Source organism: Aythya marila, assembly GCF_965140915.1.
Source record: "Aythya marila genome assembly, chromosome: 8".
Classification (NCBI taxonomy): domain Eukaryota; kingdom Metazoa; phylum Chordata; class Aves; order Anseriformes; family Anatidae; genus Aythya; species Aythya marila.
The window spans coordinates 13584370-13596733 of NC_139049.1; the positions used below are offsets into that span (position 1 = coordinate 13584370).

Here is a 12364-nt window from a genome sequence, read left to right on the forward strand (position 1 = left end):
AGAGTTGGGCGGGGAGAAATTTAATGAAATATAACAAGAGCAAGTATAGAGTCCCGCATCAGGGCAAGAACAGCTCCAGGCACCAGTATAAGCTGGGGACTGGACTGCTGGAGAGCAGCACAGGGGAGAGGGACCTGGGTGTCCTGGTGGACAGCGGGATGACCATGAGCCAGCACTGTGACCTTGTGGCCAAGAAGGCCAATGGCATCCTGGGGTGTATCAGAAGTGGGGGGGGTGGTTAGCAGTGGGGAGGAGAACCTCTCTCAGCCTCTACTCTGCCCTGGTGAGACTGCATTTGGAGTATTGTGTCCAGTTCTGGGCCCCTCAGTTCAAGAAGGACAGGGAACTGCTTGAGAGAGTCCAGTGCAGAGCCCTGAGGAAGATGGAGTGGAGCATCTCCCTTATAAGAAAAGGCTGAGGGAGCTGGGTCTCTTTAGATTGGAGGAGACCGAGGGGTGACTTCATTAATGTTTATAAATATGTTAAGTGTGAGTGTCAGGAGGATGGAGCCAGGTGCTTCTCTGTGACACCCAATGATAGGACAAGGTGCAATGGGTGCAAGATGGAACACAGGAGGGTCCTCTTAAATATGAGATGAAAATTCTTCACGGTGAGGGTGACAGAACGCTGGAACAGACTGCCCACATGGGTTGTGGAGTCTCATTCTTTGGAGACACTCAAAACCTGCCTGGACACGTTCCTGTGTGACCTGATCTAGGTGTTCCTGCTCGGGCAGGGGGATTGGACTTAGATGATCTTTCAAGGTCCCTTCCAATCCCTGACTTTCTGTGATTCTGTGACTGGGAATGATACGTGCTTTTTGTGATGTTGTGGGAAATTGCAGTTGAAAGGCAAACATGCAATAAGTTGTCTTCTAGTATTAGTGCACACTAATGCTTTGCAAATGCTTCTTTCTTGTGCTGAGCGGACTTGCTCTGCTTTCTCCTTCTTGAGCTCCTCAGCTTGTAGGGCAGACAAGTATAGTGGACATGTTAGTTGAAGGCTTTACTGTATATAGTTACCTTGCTGGGGTGTGAATTTGTGTCTGTAATTAGTGTTAATGCTGTTTTTATTTTTATTGTCTATTCACCAGCAACCCCCCTTCCAGAAGAATTTGAGTTGCAGGGATTCTTGGCTCTGAGACCCTCATTCAGGTAGGTGACAGCTGAAGGAAACTGCCTCCTTGCTAGTGTCACTGCTTTGATAGCCACTCCCCTGTTGTGGTTACTTTCTTTATGAACACGTGCTGCTATACTTTCTTTATGAACACGTGCTGCTATATGGATTGATGCAGCTATCATCTTGGGACTGTAATAGGTAACGTAGGATTTCATCTGCATTCTGAAGAGGAAAACAGATCCTATGCCAATCCTCAATAAAACTCTGAGGAATGCCATGAGCCAATGACATTGCTCAGTTTTCTTCTGCAGTCTTCAGACTAATAAAATAAAAGAGAAATAATTTAAGAAATGAGGAAAGGAATATTTTTTCCCTTGAAAATTGTGTTTTTACTTTTTCTGTTTTTAACTATGTCCCTGTACCTAATAACATGCACACACACACACACAAAAGACCCTCTTCAATGTAGATACGTGTTATGAGAAGAAAATTGAATCTAAATCAGACAGCATGCTTTGAATAGAATCTGGTGAAATATCACAACCTATGACAAAATAATGCCGACCAGTTGTATTTCTAAAGAAACATGCTTTTGCTGAGGGTAACTGTAATTAATATTATTCCCTGTGCTATTTCAATGTTAGGAACTTGGATTTTTCCAAAGGTCACCAGGCGATTACAGGAGATAAGGAAGGGCAACAACGTCGGATACGGCAACAGCGACTCATCTTCACAGGCAAATGGATTGCTGATAATCAGCCAAGGTAACTGCAAATAGCTTCTGGGAGTTTCAGTTGCTTCTGTAAGCTTAAGCAGTACAGGTGCCAGAGGTGAACTTTATTTTTCTCGTTATTTTACCAAGCAGTTCAAAATAACGTGAGTTCAGGATACTGACAGTGCTAGTAACATGTTCTGTGTGTCAGCATGCCACTGTTCCCTAAGCTAATTCTGATAAGGAATGCATTCGGATGTGATGCTTCACTCCAGTGAGGCGCTTTAGTGATACCGAAGCACAGCTGGGATGAGTGGAAACAGTATTTGAAGTTGTAGCAAGAGTGTTAGGTTACCCTGTGGAAAAAAAAGCCACCAACTATTCATATTTGCTTTTCAATTTCTGTCTTTTTAGGTTGATTCAGTGTGAAAATGAGGTAGGAAAGCTGTTGTTTCTGACGGAAATCCCGGAATTATTACTAGAGGATTCTAGCGAAGCCAAAGAGAGTCTCACCTTGCAGGAAACATCTATCGCAGAACCACTATCCACAGATGGCAGCCCTGGACTCAAATCAGTTCTGTCCTCTGGCAGAAGTCTAAACAACAACTGTGATGCGGGAGAAAAACCAATGGTCACGTTCAAAGAAAATATTAAGCCACGAGAAATGAACAGAGATCAAGGGCGGATCTATCCACCTAAAGATGTAGGTAGGGAAAGACGGGACTATAGCAAAGGAATAGTAGCCAATAAGAACGATGGGAAGAAGGATAACAATAAAAGAAAGAATGAGACCAAGAAATGCGGCTTGGATAAAATGCAGGAAGCAGGAAAGCAGAATGTGGCAGTTCAGGTAAGCCTTTAGATCAAAGGGATACTGCATCTTAGCAGTATGTTTGTGTCAGGGCCATCACTGCTTGCACAGAAATCAGTAGAGCCAAGGTCTTTCTGCGGGCCTGCAGGTACCCTTAATGCATAAGGGGAAAAAAAAAATCTGTCTCAGAGACCAGGTATTAGTAAACTTTGGGTCTCTGCCCTTTTCCGTGATGCTGTCTCAGTTTATTGGGGAGGAAAAGGTAGGGAGCAATGAAAGGCGATTTTTTTTGTATGTTCAGTATTTAAAAAACAAACTCAAACAACAAAGCCTTCTAGCTTTTGTTCCACAAACAGTTCAAGGGGCAGCGTGCATGGCCAGGTCTTAGTCATGCTATTACCCATGCTGTGGTTGTTGTGAAGGAGCTGGGCATTTTCTGTTCAGTTGGCTTGTGCGCTTGCAATAAATCGAACACACCACAAAAGCACTGAGTTGTTTACTTGGAGGAGGATCCTCTGTACTGCGTGTGCAGTAAGGAGGCCCTCGGTGGTTGTAAGAAAAGCCACGCAGCTTTTAACCTGTAATTCTGCACTGAGATGCTTGTTGAGAATTGTTGGTTTTCACATCAGCTGTTCTTTTCTCTTTTGTATTTTTTAAAGGCATGCTCTTTTCCCCCATTTATGTAGCACTATGTACAAAAATGCTCACCTCGTGTGTAGGGAGTGAATTTACTGTTCTGGCTTCCACAGAGTTGTAGTGAATAAGGGTGGAGAATTTCAGGGTCGATGTAATCTGTACCTGGATTGTTTTGGCTGTATCTCATCCATTGACAGGTGTTGTCTAGAGGCATTTAATGATAATGGAAATTCAGTTATTTCCCTTGAGAAACAGGGTGAGTTCTTCACTGTTCTTACAAGCAGAAATCATTTCTTAACGCACTTCATCTCCCTTGCTACTGCGTAAACCTACTGCTTCCCAGGACAGGTCTAGAGAATAACTCATGTTGGTCTAGAGAATAACTCAAGTCTTCTCTTTGCAAGTGCTCTGAGGACCTGTTACTGAAATTTTGTTTTCCCTAGGCTAGACAAAGCAGCTCCATGTCTTTCTGGTGTGTGTTGGTAGGACCCTTGGATCGTTCTTCTCCTTCTGATCATTTCTTATTAGGCAATGTTAGTACGAAAGGGAAGGTCTGCATGGGCAGTCCTGCGTTGGGTTTGCATGGGGTCTGTGCAGGGGTGGGAAGGGGAAGAGGAGTAACCCACAGAAACTGTGACAGTTGTTTGAGTCACTGACACTGGCCTGGTACCTGAAAAACAGTCTAGATAGGGGAGTTGGAGTGGCAGGTGTTTAGGCTTTATTTGCTGAACATGTCTGGAATGTGGCTGCAGGCCTGAGCATAACTCCTGTGCCGGGGTTTGTGACCCTGCCTTGCAAAAGAAGGGCTTGAGGCTGAAAAACCAATATGCTCGAAGAAGTAGTGTAGGTCTCTTGTGTAGGGAAGGTAATTTTAACCCAGTCGATTTATCAGAAACTTGTTTGTTTTTTTGGTCTTAAGACTTACCATTGGGTTTGAAATGCATTTTTCCTGGATAGGGTGCTGTGTTGGATCTGGTTGGTCACACTTCATCTTTTGTTGAAGAGAAACTAATTTGGAGTTTTTAATTCTATCAGCTTTATTTAGTTTAACTATCACAACACCGTTTGCTGAACTTATTTACCCACACCTACTCCAGGACGTGGGGAGGGTTTGCTCCCTGCCCTGCTAAGATGCCTGCTTAGGCTTTGTACCAATTCATGGTCTGCTAGTGCTTTGCTTTGGCTTTCCCTGAAATTTCAAACTTTGTCTACTCTGTAGCTCTTTGTTTTCAAAAGCCTAAACTCTATAAAGCTGCAGCTCCTACTTTAGCAAAAATGTCAAGAATGTTGTAGGGGAAGTAGTTGGTCCTGTTTCACAGATAGGCGGAAAACTTGCGTGCTCAGACAGGATCATGCGAGCGTGGCGTAGGTTGAACCTGGCCTCGAGGGGAGATGCTGTTGGGCGCAAAGGAAGGCGTAATGCAGACCTGCTCAAGGTAATGTAAAGGCCACCGGGATGAAGCGATGCTCTTCCCAGGCACCAAGTGGGAACTCTTGAGACCGCTGGGGATGCAAAGATGTGGGAGTATTGATGCTTTTGAGGTGAGGTCGAGGAGAAACAAATGAAGTGATTGAAATTAAGCTTTCTTGATTAACCAATTTCAGTTATTTAGCTTTTAAAAGCCCACTATAAATTGTATGAGGGGAGTCTTTTGGAAGCCACCTTTGGAAATGTTTGATTGCAGCTTTGAGTTTATGGTGGACTAGAGCTCGTGTTTTGAAATCCCTGTGCAAGAAGAGCATCTTTGAATTTGGACATTGCTATGAAAGAATGAATGCAGTATGGGTTGTAACAATGTTTGGCTTCTTGTGGAGAGAGGAAAAAAAAGGTACAGCATGATATAATTTGAACATACAGAATGTGATAAAGGGTACAGGTGGGCAGCAAACAGCTGTGGCATGAGAGGGGGAGCAGGGGCTGCTCCATCATTTGTGACATTTAGCATCAGCCAGACTCTGAGGTGGAGTTTCCTCCCAGCTTTTTCTAGTGGGAGATGAAAAATACAGCCAAACCTCTGTCTCAAAAGCTACTTTTTTAATGAAACAAAAACCAAACTACACTCCCATAATTTAAAAATGGGGAAATTCAGAGTTATTTAAGAAAGACTTAAGAGAAAGATAGAATGCATTTTCACCCCATCACTGATTTTGGAAGGAAGTGCCTACCCTCCTAGTCCTTTCAAATCAGTAGCTCTAAATGTTGAAAGAAGTCCCACGCAGCTGTTTTTTTTTTTTATTATTGTTTGGGTTTTTTATTTGATCACTGATAAAAACCCCTTTCAGTCACCTCTGAGGCTTGGCATCAGGTCTGCTCCTGGGCCCTTTCTATATTGCCCGGGTTCTTTGCTTGCTGTCTTTTTCCTGCCTGCTCCATCTTGCATTCCAGGCAGTTCTGCCGAGCTGAACAGAAAGGGAAAGTAGTCTTCCCCTCTGTCTTCCTCTCCAGGAAGACCCAGCCCGCAACAGACTCAGAATCAGGTAAACATTACATTACATTCTTCTCTCTGCCTTTAACTGGTGCAGCTCTTTTAACAGAACATACAGCAATTTCACGGTAAACTGAAAGAGGTTACCACCTCAGCTATGTGTCGTGTATGCTCTTATTTGAAAGAATTTCATGATATGCAGGAGTTTGTGCATATGCTGCACTGTGTAGATGAGGCTGGAAAAGTTCCCTAGGAAGAAGGTGGCAGAGTTTGTTTTCTAAGGTGCTGCATGTAAGTAGCTTGAAGTAGGTCGACGCAGTGCCCTAGGAGAAGCGTAATAGCATTTGCATCTTCTGGTTTTGTTCTTAAGGCATTGCAGGTGAGCAGCATGGTAAGTCCTTTGTGTATGGTCTGAGGATGTTATGCCTGCTTCCCACTCTCTTGCTAGAGGACGAGCCTGTTGCAGTCTTCTGGGTGGGCATCTGTCCAGTGCTTTTGTGAGGCAAGGAGTGTCTGAGGAGAGGCAAAGTCACCTGCCTGAGGCCAGAGAAGAAGGAACTGGATTCTGATGTTCCAAACCTCCTCCAGTAACTTAGGGCAAAAGAAAATTCTCTGACTATTTGAGTTTGTTTTTTGGCTTGAGACATTATATGGTTAATTACAGGAAAAGTTACCTAATTTCTTCTTGCTTTATTTTGTATTAGGTGAAATCCCAGACAGAGATGAGGAAGACTCCAGTGTCTGAAGCCAGGAAAACACCTGTAACTCAGACTCCGAGTCAGGCCAGCAGTTCCCAGTTCATCCCCATTCATCACCCAGGAGCTTTCCCTCCCCTTCCTAGCCGGCCAGGTAACTTGTGTTCTTTCAAAGTGTGGTTTTACAGTTGTCTGCAAAGAAAAGTCTGTGCTCTTAGCTGTTACAGCCTCTGAAGGTAGTGGCTGTTCTAATGAACGTGCATTCTCATGGTGAGAGTCTTAGTGTTGTAAAGAAGGGCCATAGCAGAACTGAAATGAGATGAATAGGATTCCTTATGTTTTGTTATCAGTGTCTGCCATGAAATCTGCCACCTTCCTTCTTGATTAGCACAAGATCAAGAGATTTCACAGGAGGCTGTTTCTGTAGTAAGTCAAAACATGACAAAGTCTTCTGCTAGCCCAGGAGAAAGCGTTCCCTGTATGTAGGACTATTACAAAAGATCAGTCACGCTGCTTTCTTTCTAGCTTGGTTTCTTTTGTAGTGATGCTCATGTTTTAAGCTGTAATTTGTGTGGTGTCATTTGCTGTTGCTGTGTTGTGTGTTCCCATTTTGTTGCGGAGCATTCCTGTCATGCCTTACTGTCCATCTTTGCTCGCAAAATAGCTGGGAGCTGTATCTTTCCTGTAGCTCCTCTGCATAGTTCCTCAATATAAGAGAGAGGGACCTCTTCTCTGTTTTAATGCCAGCAGGAAATATGGCCTGTCATAGAATTAAATCGTGCCTTCCAAACTTGGCTTTTCAGTGTGAGCTACAGGAAATAAATTGATCTTGTAGATGTGAGGATTGGTTAGCTTGCCATTTATCTCCTTACCTAAATTAATCCTAGGACTGGTGATGCTCTGGCGGGAGGCAGGAGACTTATCGATTTCTTCTGTGTCCAGTGCTGCAGAAATTGTCTGGAAATGTGTGTTTGAAGGGGTGGGAACTTTGGGGGTAACACGTCAAAAAAAACATGATGGGGAATGAAAAAGGGGAGGAGGAGCAGGGAGGTGGAGGTATGGGGACAATCCTGCAACTCTCCTAGATGCTGCTCTGACAGACTGTTGCCAGTGCCTGGAATATTGGAAGAAAACTGAAGAATGCTCCGAATCCCTCTGTGATCATAGCTGTGTACTTGCAAAGGTGGAAAAGGACATGATAGTGCCTGTCTGCAAACTGTGCTTGGTGTTTCCTGTTCTGATGCTCTAAATGTACAAAATAAAAAAAAAAAAAAAAAAAAAAATGTTTTCTTGAGGAAGCTGCTTTCTGCTGGGAAACTACAGTTACGGCTCTTTGTTTTGCAGGGTTCCCACCTCCGACCTATGTTGTCCCTCCCCCTGTGGCTTTCTCCATGAGTACGGGATACACCTTCCCGGGAGGCGTTTCTGTCCCAGGAACCTTCCTCCAGCCCACGGCTCACTCACCTGCAGGAAACCAGGTGCAAGGTGGGAAACAGTCCCACATTCCTTACAGCCAGCAGCGGCCCTCTGGACCGGGGCCAATGACCCAGGGAGCTCAGCAAACACCACCTCCCTCCCAGCAACCCCTCTCATCTCTACCAGCTCAGGCAACAGCACAGTCAGCAGGCCAGTTACAGGTCCAAGCGCTGGCCCAGCAGCAGCAGCAACAGTCCCCAACAAAAGCTGTGCAGGGCCTGGGGAAGAGCCCGCCACACCACTCTGGGTTCCAGCAGGTAAGCCTGGCTAGTACAGTGTGCCTAAGCTGTGTTTAAAAATAACTGGCGATGTTGGAGACTTCTGTTCCCGGTCTACCTCATACTGTTGTTGTTAAAGACCTCGCTGTGGAATTTTGATCTGTCAACTTCTGGGCAAATTTGAAAAACAGCTGAATTTTAGTGGTCATGAACCTGCTATTCTGTAACTAAGAGGAAGGTATCTACTGGGCTGAGAAGATGGTAATCTTTGTAAGTGTTTCTGTGTGTAGACAAGGTATGAAGGTGATGATTCTGAGATATTTCTGTCCTAGGCCTCTGTAAATAAGTCTTGTTTGAGCAATGAGGATGGGCTCTGAATCTTCACCCTACTCGCTCTTTCCTGTGTGCTTACTGGGTTCCGCTGTCAGTTCCTTCCTCTTGGTTTCGTGCTTGTGTACTTGACAAAACCTCCTTTCTGGCATGTCTGGCCTTGATGGCAAGCGAGGCCCTCCTGTTGCTCTGGGCAGCAGTTCAGTACCTTAATAAAGGTGTCTGTAAGGTGCCGAACTGGAGTAGGGATTATGCTTGGCTGGTGGCTTTGAGCTTGATGAGGCTGTATGCCTACTGAGACTGAATTTTGGTGAATAATGTAGTCGATGAGAATGTTTGCAGAGTATCTGCTATGAGTCAGCTAGAATGACAGCTTGAAGTTAGAAAACCAGTTGATGTTAATTGTTCCTACCTGCTGACAAAAGCATGCATCTCTGCCTCAGTACCCACAGACAGACTCGTCAAAGCAGCTCTGGAACCCGCCGCAAGTCCAAGGTTCTCTGGGGAAGATCATGCCTGTAAAGCAGTCCTATTACCTGCAGGCCCAGGACCCTCTAAAATTGTTTGAACAGTCATTACAGCCTCCTGTGATGCAACAGCAACCTCTGGAGAAAAAAATGAAGCCTTTCCCAATGGAGCCATATAACCAGAACCCCTCAGAAGTCAAGGTGCCAGAATATTACTGGGACTCTTCCTACGGCATGGCCGACAACAGGGTGATGGCACAGCAGTCCAACATGGACCGCAGGGGGAAACGGCAAGGAGTCTTCCGCCCAGAGCAGGATGCTGTCTCCAGGATGACTTTTGAGGTAAAGATCCATGTAAAAGTGGTGAAATCTAGCGAGGCTCTGATATTGCTCAGGCAATTTGCCCAGTGTAGTAATGCCCTGTAGACCCAAGTGGATCAGTGAAAACATTTGCAAGGGAGCTGGATGTTCGGAAACGGGATCCCAGCGTACAGTACTGGATTTGCTGCTTCAGTGGACTGTGGAGGGGGATCAGGCTCTTGAAGACCTGTTTTCACATAGGTGTAAGTCATGCTCAGTGTAGACATGACGCTGGTCTCTGCACTGCATCTGCTGGGCCAAGACACATGGCAGCTGACAGGGAAAATACTTGTCTGGCAACTGATGAAAACCATGAGTGCATCTAAATAACTGTAATTGAATTCTTACCCTTTAGATAAACTCTTGCCACCCACAGAGTATCTTGAGTGTGTTGAATAGGTGAGGCTGCAAGAGCCAAACTGGGGATAGAAATTGAGGATAGTAGGAGCAACCCCATTTTGATTTTGTTTTTTTTTCCTCCTGCAAATCCCACCACGTAGCAAGAGTGCTGAACTCCATCCCTTAGCTCTTGGTTGCACTAATGGAATACTTTACTTCTGTTTGCTTTGGTGCAGTTCTGCTTTGTGCTGCAGTTTATAAAAAGCCTGCAATCTTTGTTATGTATTAAGTCCTGGATTGTCTGGAAGTGCTTCTGGTGATGGTTATAAGGAAACTTAAACAGAGGCCTTTTTAAACCTTTGGTCAGATATGCCTCTGTAAATGCACTCAGGAATTTCAAAAGGTCAGCTGAGATCACATAGCTTATCCTTTGGGGAGAAAAGACAGACAATATTCAGGAGACTGCCTCTCCTCTGATGTCAGGCTGTGATTTTTAGATGGAGGCTGGGCCAAAGCCTTGTTCTCATCCCTAAATCGGAAACCGCCTTGGTGTAAGCACAACACAGTACAAACAGAGGCTGTGCCAGCGATGCTTGTGTTTTAAGCATCCCTCTCAAAATTCAAGACGTAGCACTTAAAATTTTATTTTTTCTATACCATTGTGCAGTAGCTGTTAACAGTGGCAGTGTCTCAGGGGGTTTAAATTCTGCAAACAGATGAGGGAAGATGCAAATGTAATTTCAGCTGAAACCTGAATTACAGCTGTAGAATAATTTAAGATCTTTCTTCTCAGGAAGAATCATGTTTATTGTCCTCTAATATGAAAATGGGTTCAGTATTTGTCAGTAACGCTGTGGGAAGCACGTGCTGCATTGATTGCAATTAGTTGCCCATCGTTTTGGCTGCACCACTTACCAGGGAGGTGCAGGACCTCTCCCGCTACACCTTAGGCCATGAGGCTGGTTTGTTTTTTGCTCAGCGTTTTTCTGTGTGCTTCCACCCACTTCTGTTGCACTGTTTTCATCTCACACTCGTGCATGCTGCGCTCCTTGCCACAGCCTGCTGTTCTCCTGTTGGTTTCTCTCTCCTGCTTTGGTTTAGTCTCTCCCCACTTGGCTCTTGCTCTTCCCTTTCTGTCTTCTGTTGTCTCACTGTGCTCATTTCTGTCACTAGGACCCCAAGAGCTCCCCTTTGCTTCCTCCGGACCTGTTAAAGAGTCTGGCTGCCTTGGAGGAGGAGGAAGAGCTGATTTTCTCTAATCCTCCTGATCTTTACCCAGCTCTGCTGGGGCCTCTCGCCTCTCTTCCTGGACGAAGCCTCTTTGTATGTATTTGACTTAATACTGCTGCTTCTCATTCAAACTGGCATCTCTTTCTTCTGTGAAATTATAAGAAATGGGAAATTTCTTTCTCTTCCCCATCCCTCCTCTGCACTTCCCTCCTGCTGCTGAGCCAGTCTCCGTGCGAGAGCTCAGCCCAAGGCCCCTGGCTCTGGAGAGCTGGGGAGGTGCTGTAGCATCCCACATAGCTCTTGGTCCACAGCCAGACCTGCCAGTTTGTTCAGAAAGCAGGATAATTGTGGGGTGTTCTTGTAAGCACGGTTCACAGGATTTGAACCTTTGGTTCACATTGATGCACCCTTTAAGATACTTCCTGTTCCCCAGTTGTTTGGGCGTGGTAACAGGGGCAAGGGTGTGTGCAGTGAAAGGAAGTCATCAGAACAAGTGCCTTTGGTACAGTTGCATGTAGGAAACACACAAAGGCAGGGGGAAACTACCCTAGTAAATGCAGAAGAGATTGCAAATGAGCCAGATGGTTTTAGAAGAACCCTGCAAGCAACTGACTAAATAATCACTGACTCCTATAGAAGTGCAGGGAGTTTGACAGCCTGAGAGATTTGTCTGCATTTCTGTGTTCCTAGCTTGATAGCTGGAGGTCCTGTGAGCTGCTGAAGTCTTAACTTAGCTCTAAAAACACAGTGCGCTTCTTGTGTGGCTCCAGGCACGCTCAGTGAGTACTTGTGTTTCAGATCTGTGGCTGTAACAGTGAGGGGTATTTTGTGACTCTGTGTAAAATCCCTGGTTAATAAATCTATTCCTCCGTTAATTTGCATGTTGTCCCGAGGAGCCAGTAGCAAAGCAGACACCCATTGCTGTCTTCTTCAATACCTTTGCTAAGGAACTAACAGCTGCTGCTTCAGCAGCCTCCTTTGAAGCTCCTGCAGTTGCTGTCTGCTGGCAAATGGACAGAAACACTTCTCTGTGCAGGCTGTGTGGATGTGCTGAGTACAAATTGTGTCTGCTTTTTACAACGTGCTTTCAAAGTAATGAGTTGTCAGTTGGAAAATCTAACAAGCTAGGAGCTGCTTGCCAAGAAAATGGGGCTGTTTGTCTCAGGCTTGCAGGATAAAAGCAAAGTTATTCCAGGTATTAAGACCATGTTAGGGAGGGGCTTTTCTTATTATTTGAACTATAAATTTTAAAATACCTGATGTGCTGAGCTGGTCTGGGGGCAAGAGGGAACAAAACTACAGACGTAATTTTGGATCACACACAGCTTTACTTGTGACTTCACTAATTCTGTGAATTTTTGATCCTGACCCTAAGGTCAGGGGTGTTCAATTCTCTACCAGCCAAGCTTTACAGTTTTTCTGTCCTTTATGTCTCAGTGATAACTAATTCTGTCTCTTCCCTAAATAGGCTTGGTTCATACTGTTATAATTCATATCAGTATTTTTCATTGCTTAATCATAATAAGAACTGAAAACAAAAACTGA

General features: G+C 44.9%; 1 protein-coding gene across 6 annotated transcripts in view; it reads left to right on the top strand.

Annotated features, from left to right (window-relative positions):
* SMG7 (SMG7 nonsense mediated mRNA decay factor) overlaps nt 1–12364 on the top strand; it is a 47691-nt gene that overhangs the window by 29163 nt on the left and 6164 nt on the right. For 3 of the 6 annotated variants that reach the window (XM_082766133.1, XM_082766131.1, XM_082766132.1), the window contains exons 12-18: nt 1094–1154; nt 1764–1883; nt 2246–2681; nt 6409–6553; nt 7744–8132; nt 8867–9232; nt 10763–10912. In XM_082766133.1, coding sequence (XP_082622259.1) covers nt 1094–1154; nt 1764–1883; nt 2246–2681; nt 6409–6553; nt 7744–8132; nt 8867–9232; nt 10763–10912 — 1667 coding nt within the window. The remainder of the gene's footprint in view (nt 1–1093; nt 1155–1763; nt 1884–2245; nt 2682–6408; nt 6554–7743; nt 8133–8866; nt 9233–10762; nt 10913–12364) is intronic. The other 3 variants (XM_082766136.1, XM_082766135.1, XM_082766134.1) reach the window with 2 other exon arrangements.